The 10,000-nt window shown below is 43.7% G+C and overlaps 1 protein-coding gene across 2 annotated transcripts in view; it reads right to left on the bottom strand.

Annotated features, from left to right (window-relative positions):
• The window catches only part of plxna4 (plexin A4), a 478,637-nt gene that overhangs the window by 59,674 nt on the left and 408,963 nt on the right, over positions 1-10,000 (bottom strand). For both annotated transcript variants that reach the window (XM_079552367.1, XM_079552368.1), the window contains exons 22-24: positions 7,399-7,465; positions 5,442-5,588; positions 3,446-3,605 (exon numbers count right to left, since the gene is read on the bottom strand). In XM_079552367.1, the coding sequence (XP_079408493.1) occupies positions 3,446-3,605; positions 5,442-5,588; positions 7,399-7,465 (374 nt within the window). The remainder of the gene's footprint in view (positions 1-3,445; positions 3,606-5,441; positions 5,589-7,398; positions 7,466-10,000) is intronic.

Below are 10,000 nucleotides of genomic sequence, written 5' to 3'. Positions count from 1 at the left end.
ATTTGGAGCTTGTCATCCATGCATTTGTGTCTTCACGTTTAGATTATTGTAATGGCTTGTTTTCATGTCTTAACAAGAAGGAGCTCTCTCGACTGCAATTAGTGCAAAACTCTGCAGCGAGAATTCTGACCCGCACAAACAGGAGGACCCACATATCCCCTATTTTAAAACAGCTTCATTGGCTGCCAGTGTCTTTTAGGATCAAGTTTAAAGTTCTGGTTCTAGCCTTCAGAGCTGTGCATGGTCAGGCTCCTCCTTATCTCAGTGCTCTGGTCCAGCCTTACACCCCTGCGCGGGCTCTGAGGTCTGTGGATCAGAACCTGCTTAAGGTTCCACGTACTAGTTTTCGTACTAGAGGCGACCGATCCTTCCAGGCTGTTGCTCCCAGGCTCTGGAATGATCTTCCACCCTCTTTGCGCTGTATTGACTCTGTTGATTCGTTCAAATGCAAACTTAAGACACATTTATTTGTTCAAGCTTTTAATTAGCTACTTTTGGGCTGCTATGTTTTCTGTGTTGCTGTGACCCCTTTTTTTTATATTGTATGTAATTTCTGCTTTTACTGTGTTGTGAAGCACTTTGTGGCCTTTGCCTGTGAAAGGTGCTATATAAATAAAGATTACTTACTTACTTACTTACTTAAACCTCTGCTACTCGAAGGTTTCGTGAAACTAACCACCGACCCATGGCCCTTTACCCCATGTATGCGCCAATATGTGGGACACCCCTGCCCTACATGTTCCAGCCATGTCCTAATGTGTAGAATGAGCCCAGACCTGTTCACCACAACTGCCTCTAAAATCCTGCACTGTCACTCAGAAAGTTTGACGAATTACCGTCATCCACGAGCTTCATATAGAAGCTGCAGTTACACGTATGACCTGAGGTGGCAGTAGTGAGTATATAATGACGAACTTGCATCTAGCCCCTTTAAGCAAAACTACTGCAGAACGTCTGTTTGCTATGGCTATACATCCACTGAGGAGTAAAACGTCCGTGCAGTAACTCCTAAAGGTTATTGACGGAAGTGAGCGGGGAAGTCTTTAGGAGTTACTGCGTGGACGTTGTGCTCCTCGTATCATTACGCCTCACAATATAGTACGTTACATTTCTGTGTAATTATACTTCACATGAAAACACTTCACGTAACTTTATTTAAACAGGAAACTCGTAGAAGAGCTTGGTAGCTTCTATCGTGAGCTTTTTTGGAGCTATATGTGGGAGAGGCTGCGCATGTGCTCCGTTTGCCTGACAGAGCGCACGGACAAAGACCAGACGGGGATATATTAACTCGTAAAGGTTCGGTAAGAACATATCTCAGTATGTAAAAACTGTGGCCTATTCCTTTAAAGCAGTACTAAGTAACTCTTCCCCCTAGAGGCCATAAGCGCAACTGCAGGTGTAGTAGCAAGTTACGATTTTTTAACTTATTAATTGTCTTGGAGAGTAAATCCTACGCTGACAGAAAAGGTGAAGGGAGAGAGTGTTACTGTGCATCCAATTAAACAATGGAAATATTTTTTTTCACTCAAACTTTGCTGTAAATACTGTTTAAAGTGACGTTAGCATGTTAGCTTCTTCTTCGGGATTTCATTAGTGTGTATTGCTTTCTCCGCACCGGTGACAGTCAAGTTGCAAACATGGTTTTCAATCCAGAGACACCAGGGGGAGATGAAAGACCCTCCAATCATCCCATAAACACTTGTATCACCCCCACAGGGACCATGGGAAGGATTTATTAGGGTAAACACGTTACTTAGTACTGCTTTAAGGGCCTGTCTCACCGGAGGAGACGGCGCCGTGTCTCCGATTGCTTGCGCGCCTATCCAATTCACATCACCGCGACATCTTGGAGATGTTTCCACAACTCTCCATACTTTGCGACGGCTACATCGCTACATTGTGGTCACACTGCCTTTGCGATGCCCAGTTCCGTCAGACCTTGGAAGCTCAGCAGGGAAGGGCCTGGCAGGACTTGCATGGGAGACCGCTTAGGAACACGAGGAAGCCTAGCGAATGTAGTGAGTGAGTGAGTGGTGGTGGTCGGAGGGGCCGATGGCGCAGACTGGTTGCCTCGCTTCCGTCAGTCTAACCCAGGGCAGCTGTGGCTACTATAGATACAGACGGCATCGCTGGAATCGCCCATATATGGTCATTTTTGAAAACAGTTAAGGGGGAAAACAATTTTGAAAAAATGTAAATTTTCTCCAATTATTCAAAAACGACTGTAACAAATGCTGAAATATGAATATAGTTTCTACTAAATAATGATACAAAGACATGGGGAGGAGCAAAGTGGTTCAACAGCCCATAAATACATGAATAATGGGGAATGCTAACTTGATGCTACATGTTAGCATCGGGCTAATGCTAACGGTTAGCTAGCGCTTGCTACAACTGCCGTTTTTTCACTTCTACTGAACAATCTGCTGTGAGAAAATATCCACATGGGCCCGATTTACACTTGACTTTATTTATGTGTGATAAATGAGTTCATATTCCACCAGAAAATGGCAAAAAAGAGTGAAAAATTGTGTTTCTCTAAAGATTCTATTTTCTCCCTCGGCGAAGCCACGCCCCCTTCTATGACGAGATGCCGTCTGTATCTATAGTAGCCACCACTAAGTATGGAGTGAACGAATAGTGCAATGTAAAGCGTCTTTGAGTGTCCAGAAAAGCGCTATATAAATATATATATATGCATTATTATTATTATTATTATTATCGTCTAGAGGTCGCAATGACGTCTCTGACATCTTCTCAGTTTTGGAAACGTCTTCGTGACTCCTCCGCCATGTGGCCGCTACGTCTCCCCTTGCTAGCCCACAGGTTTCGGAGACGTTGTAGGGACGTCACAGAAAAAAGTCTCACAGATGTCTGCGACGTCGCCACAATCGCTTGAGACTTGACAAAGACGTCTCCGTGACCAAGGTCCAAAGCGGACACGTGTTTTTTTTTTAAAGGTGTTTTAGGCCTGTGGAGTTTGCTGTGATTTAGTAAATGGACGTTATAAAGTACAAGAGGGAACGGTTTGTTCTTCACAATTAAATCATGAAAACATGTCATTTTCCAAACAACACATTTGGGTAAAATAAATAGGCTATTAAGTTCTAGTTGAAATACCAATTAAAACTGAAAGGCCTTTGTCTACACTTGAATAAAGCTGGCAAATTATCCAATGAATTGCTTGTGTTTTGGCGACAGTAAAGCATTTATACAAATTCTCCAGCTTCTAAAAGGGATAAAGCTTTTTCTATTTCAGCAAATACTTGTTCTACTACTACTAATGCTGCGTTTACAACTAGGAGATGAAGTAAGGGTGGCTCAGTGGTCGTGCTCATCTCCTGAAAGAGCTTGGCGGTTTAATCCTAACTTCCTGCCAGTTTCTTTTGTGACTCTGCTGTGTTTCCCTCTCATAAAAAAACAAACAAATCAGTGACGTTACCGAGGTCCATGTCTGAAGCCTTGAGTCGGTGGGAGTGCGGTACGTTCTTGTAGATGGCGTCCAGAATCTTCTCCTTCACCTGGCTGATGGTGTCGCAGTTGAGCACCTTCACCTGGATCTCCGGGCTCTTCTCGTTCTCCGGGTGGATGCAGTTCACCACCTGAAGGACCGAGACACGACATGTGTGATAAGATCCTGTCATTACACATACATCATCGTTTCAAACTACTATAGACATTTTCTGGAAATTTAACAGTAAACTAGTTCCAGGTGTCGACCGGCTATAAACAACTGCTGGATCATGGTTTATTGCATTTATGTTTTTTATAATATGAAAAAATAACTATAATGTAAGCTCATTTTTTTTCATCCAGGTAACATAAATGCTTCAAAAATTAAATATTTCAACTGGACCTTTTTTTTTTAAATTTGATTTGTTGTTGTATCAAACCCCCCCCTGTTCAGAGAGGGCTTCTCCACTTTAACATAGATGGCCTCCATTACGCCCCTCTCAAACCACCTCTCCTCCCTATCCAGTACATGGACATCCTGGTCTTGAAAGCTGTGCTGATGAGTCCTGTCCAGAGGAGCTCGGGTGTCGATGTTGATACATGCGCTTGTGTTGAGGCTGCTTGGTCTCACCTATGTACAAGTCTCTACACTACTCACTGCACTGGACTGCTAGCCTGGCATCCAGACTAATCTCCAATGTTTATTAATTAATAAACAGGAGACTAGTCTGGCGACCCTGTCGTAGAAAAGCTACTGCTTGAGGCGGGACTAATGTGGGACGACTGAAGCGCATAGCAGCCAATGAGAACATAGCGGATGTGACGACAGAAACAGCGATAAGAAAGTTGTCGTCATTGGGACATTAACAATGGCGCTCCTGCCACACAGAGTTCAGTAAATGACTTCTGTGTGTTGTGTGTTGTGTTGAAAAACTACAAAACAAAGGCACAACAACGTGACGCCCGTTCAGGGAGCTGCTCTGATTGGTCGGTCGGCTCCATATCGCTGCGTCACTTCCTTTGAAAGCGCGCAATGGAGTGTTGCCAGACCCTCTTCTGTAAAGAAGCGGAGTCTGGTTGGCGAGACTACTGAACTGCATACACAACATTACTGCGGAGGCGTTTTGGAGTGCTGGATTTAAGATGAACCAACCGCTGTCGGAGCGTGGACATAGGCTTAAAATATACAGGGATACGATGCCTCGAGAGGACCCTTCTAAAGTTTTCTGACACCCTGGAAACACATGGGATAACCACATGCTTCCTTCTTATTTTATTGTCCGGTTTCTGTTTCCTATCCTTCACTTAATGTCAAACCTTAAGCCTGGTTTATTCAGTTTTTTTTCTGCTAAAATATGATGCACAGTAGATGGACTTGTGCAAAATGTCCAATGTTCATTTGCACGAACAAGTGAACACGGCTTTGTGTCCGTGTAGTGACGGATTTTCTCCCGACATCTGCAGTCCTATGTAAACTAAGTAAATGGGCGGGCACAATTCATGGCGACACCCACTTCCGGAATAAGGTGAATCCTCGTCAGGCAAAATCGTTCTTCCGCGTCTCTTCTCAGCGTTCACGTCATGATATATATTTTTTTTAATTTTTTGAATAACACAAAAAGTGAAAACACAAAAGCACTAAAGCTTCAGTGTTTCAGCGTGAGGTTTGACGCATCAGCAGTCGCTTGGTTCTACTTTGCCGTGAACAAAAAGACAAAGTTCAAAACCTTCCGTTGCTTTTATTATATGCGTCCTGTTTATTACACACGGCGGATCTGTTTGCGCGACCCCCCACCCCCCGCACCCCCCTCTCTGACAGCTCCGCTCTCAAACGACCAAAGATCACCCCGCGAGGGCCCGCTCACTTGTCAAGCGCCACCACAACAACTGTATCTGCTGTAGCGCTTGCTCTGACTGCCGGCCCGTAACCACCCTCTTCCTCTCGCGTGGCCCCCCCTCAAAGCGCCGCAGGTAGACGCTCTCACCAGGGTCTTGTAGTCGATCTGCTGTCTGATGAGCTTGTCTTCGCTGAGAGAGTAGCGGGCCTCTCCCGTGATGGAGTCGATGGGGCCTTTCTCCATCTGCTGTTTGATGGCACAGAAGAGCGAGAAGAGGGGCTCGCCAGCGCACTCCTGCACACACGGGGAGGAAGAGGAGGAAGAGGAGGGTGAGGGAAACAGTTCAGTGGAATCAACACAAACACAGAGACGGGAGCTCGATAAAGAGATTGTGATTGTGACGTAAGGCAGCAGAGCAGGGGCGGACTGGCCATACGTCAATTCTGGAGGAGCACAGAAGGGCCACCGGCTCTAGGGCCATCGGTCTGGCCTCTCACTTTACCTTATACCCTTACCCCCGGGCGTAACCGAGCTTTACCCACATCTAAAAGCTTAACCTCTTAACTCCCGTCTGAACCGAGAGGATCTTTTTCCTCACATCATCAGATTTTGTTGGATATTCAACTCATTTTTGTAGCTTTTTTGTCATTTTTTTGTCATTTTTTGGTCAAATTCTTGTAATTTTTTTGTCAAATTTTTATCACATTTTTGTTTGTTTTTTGTCACATTTTGTTTTCAAAAAATTACCATTTATGGGCTATAGATACAGACGGCATCTCTGGAATCGCCCATATATGGTCATGTTTGAAAACAGTTAAGGGGGAAAACAATTTGGAGAAAAATCTGAACTTTCTCTATTTATTCAAAAAACTACTTTAGCAAATGCTGAATTATGAATATAGTTTCTACTAAGTAAAAATACAATGACATGGAGAGGAGCAAAGTGGTTCAACAGCCCATAAATGCATAAATAACGGAGAATGCTAACACGGTGCTTCATGTTAGCATCGTGCTAATGCCAGCTGTTAGCTAGCGTTAGCTACAACTGCCGTTTTTTCACATCTACTGAACAATCTGCTGTGAGAAAATATCCATATGGGCCTAATTTACTATGACTTTACTTATGTGTGATAAATAAGTTCATATTCCACCAGAAAATGGCTAAAAGAGTGGAAAATTGTGTTTCTCTAAAGATTCTATTTTCCCCCTTGGCGTAGCCACGCCCCCTTCTATGACAAGATGCCGTCTGTATCTATCACTGTAGACAAGAAAGTCTGCAACGTTTAGTGGCTGTCGGCTAATGTAAGCTAGGCTACTTGTGATTTGTTGCTGAACTTAGCATTGCTAGCATGATTTAATTGCTGTTTGGGTGATAAACTCGCTGTTTTGAAGGGATCAAAGCTTGGACCAAGCTTGTATCCATGGTAACACTCGTACAGGGTGAGCAGGTCAGTCATGTGCTGATGCTTATTAGCTTGGATCGGGCTTACCTGATAGATACAGACGGCATTTCTGGAATCGCCCATATATGGTCATTTTTGAAAACAGTTAAGGTTTGAAAAAATCAAAACAGAAACAAAGACATGGGGAGGAGCAAAAGTGTTTCAACAGCCCATAAATACATAAATAACGGAGAATGCTAACTTCATGCTACATGTTAGCATCGGGCTAATGCTAACGGTTAGCTAGTGCTAGCTACAACTGCCGTTTTTTCACTTCTACTGAACAATCTGCTGTGAGAAAATATCCATATGGGCCCGATTTACATTTGACTTTATTTATGTGATAAATAAGTTCATATTCCACCTGAAAATGGCTAAAAGAGGGAAAATTGTGTTTCTCTAAAGATTCTATTTTCCCCCTCGGCGAAGCCACGCCCCCTTCTATGACGAGATGCCGTCTGTATCTATTAGCTCGGATCGGGTTTACCTGATATGAAGTGATTGTTGCATTTGTTTTTTATCATGTGCTCATTTCAATCCCTGAAAGTTTCCAGATGAATTTAGGCGGATTTACGAGTAGTAACCGAGAAGTTCAAGGAGATTTGTGGCTGCATTTGTGAGTAAAAACATCTTGCATGATATATATATATACATATTTATACCTTCAGAAACTTGTAGAGAAGAAATGTAAACCAGTTGGTCAGCATTTTCTCTGCCACAGACTCCGTCCTGCAAACACACAGGCAGGGAAAGAAGGTTATTAGCATATAATCCACCACACACATTGTTCATTAATATTTCATCGTTATATCCAGGTGACCGGTGGCTACTGGCTTTTGCAGTGTAAACATAATTGCCTCAAGACCTCAATGGAAAAGCTTTTTATTTCTTCCCCCCCTTCCCCAGACGCGATGTACGACGGCCTTTCAAGCCGCGTTTTTGTTCCTCCCTCTGGCTTTTATGCTCAGGCACGCCAAGGGCAGCCCATCCACGTCGGCAAGAGGGATTTCAATGTGGAGCAAAGCAATTAAAAGTCTTTATTTGATCCCGGTGGACCGATGTTGTTAGGGGTAGCTACGTAATAACACTAGGCTCATTATCAAACGCTCCCCCGGCCCATTCACCCGGACTAACACCCGATACCAGCACAATGGAAAGTGAATGAATACATCTTGCTTGCTTTCTTTTTTTTTTTTTTTTTTCCTGGCATCCGCGCTCCGCCGCTGTAGCAGAAATGCCCTACGCGGTGACCCGGGCCGCGAGCGCCAGCGATCCCGTGTGAATGGCTAATATGCTAATATGCATACGCGACACAAAAAGGCAACAGAACAGCAGCGGCGGGGAGGGAAAGAGGGTCGGGTTTCCATTGACTGTAGCAGCGGGCGAGGCAGGGGAGACGTACTACTGCAAATAAATAAGTAAACAGGTGCGTATATGTAGTACTCCAATGGTAACTGTGTGGACTTCAAGTGCATACATCGATCTTGCATGTTGCGCTAAAGGCTGCGCCGCTAGGGAGAGGGCGTAATTTAAGAAAAAGAGGCGACTGAGGCGTGGTTCATTACAAGCAGCACTTGGAGCCGCTCTTCTGTGGTAACCTTCACATTATGTTCCTCTTTACATCGCGCTGCCTCGTCTTCTTCCTTAGAATCGATGTCAAATTGAAAAGAAAAGCGAAATTGCCTTGAAAAGTCAGTTTGAGCGTCGGTTACGCACGGGTTTACTTTGATACAGTAGATCAACGCGCACACGCCAAACACCAAATCAACAGTTTTCCATAAATAAACCACACGTGCCTCAAGTGCCACAACACCAGGTCTGATCTGAGTTTTAAGGAGACGTTTCCATCGTGTGTCAGTCCTTGTGTAGCCACAGCTCAGTCCAAAAGAAAGAAGCGCATTTTACAGGGCGCAGAGCAACTTTTTGTTTTTGTTTTTCCAATTCAGCCGCTCTAAGAATCCTGCAGCTGTAGCGCAAATGTTCCAACACGCTACAGTTTTCTTGTAACTGCTGCATAACTCTGTAACTCCTCCACAGCCGATATGACAGTTTCTGATCAATTAAATCCTGTACATTTCGTAACTTTGCTCATTCGATCGGTGTCCAGCGCGAGGCTGCTGCCTCTCTTTCCCCGCCTGCTCGTCTTGGATCTGCAGCAGCGGAGGGACAGTTTTATTTCTTTATTTATTTCTACAGGAGAACCCCCCCTCGCAACCCACCTCCTTCCACAGGTCTGGGGAAACCATGGGGAGGGGGCGGCACCACAACATCGCAATGCGAGTCTGTCCCCCCTCCTGTCCTGCCCACTTTTTGCGCCAGGTATGACACTGAACATTTAAGGAGCGCCACCGTCTGCGCAGTCGTCTGCTCTACAGCCTGCGCTACGAACCACAAGATCTGGCCCTTTAAGTCATAATAAGGACTTGGCTCACAAAAACACACATTATTTTATTGAGCACAAGTCGTGACTAAAGAAGAGGTTTTGAGCGGCTTGTGGGCGTTTAAACAAAGAAGAGGGAAAAAAAAAGACTTGAAATTGCAGTACAATTGTTTAAAAATCTATAAAGGTTGTAGAATAGCAGTACAAAGTACGGACTGTTTGGCAAAGATATATGATTTTGTTTTTTGATATTGTGTACACTTTAAAGTACGAGTAAAAATGATGTGGGAAAAAAAACTGTACTCTACACTGCACACAAATATATCTTGATTAGTTGAAATTACTCAAAGTAAGAACATTTTACCTCGAGTCATTAAATAAAAATAAACAAATATCCATGTGGAGTGAGTATCTTTGCAAGAAAAAACATCTTATTAGTTATTTTAAAGCTGCACTATGCAACTTTTATGTAAACAAAAAAGGTTAAAAAAAAGTTGTTAATAGTGTGTATTTGACCTTTCAGTGACCCCTTTAATGCTTCAGGATCAATTTTAAATCAGTTTTATAAGGGTTTCTGGTAGGTTTTCACTGATTGAACCATCTCCATGGTTACTTATACATTCCATTGAGAAAACCTACCAGATACCCTTACCATGGAGATGGTTCAATCAGTGAAAACCTACCAGAAACCTAAAAAACTATAGATCCTGGAGTGTCCTACAAACCACCGGGATGGAAAGTAAAGACCGCTCAAGCAGCCGTGGGGTCACCGAAGGTCAAGTACGCACTAATTAGAGCTGCAACTTATGATTATTTTGTAATCGATCAATCTAACGACTATCTTTACGATTAATCGCTTGGCTGTGAATTGTGTAGGAAAATTT

The sequence above is a fragment of the Gobius niger genome, assembly GCF_951799975.1.
Source record: "Gobius niger genome assembly, chromosome: 2".
Classification (NCBI taxonomy): Eukaryota; Metazoa; Chordata; class Actinopteri; order Gobiiformes; family Gobiidae; genus Gobius; species Gobius niger.
This window is presented reverse-complemented; position numbering and strand designations above follow the sequence as displayed.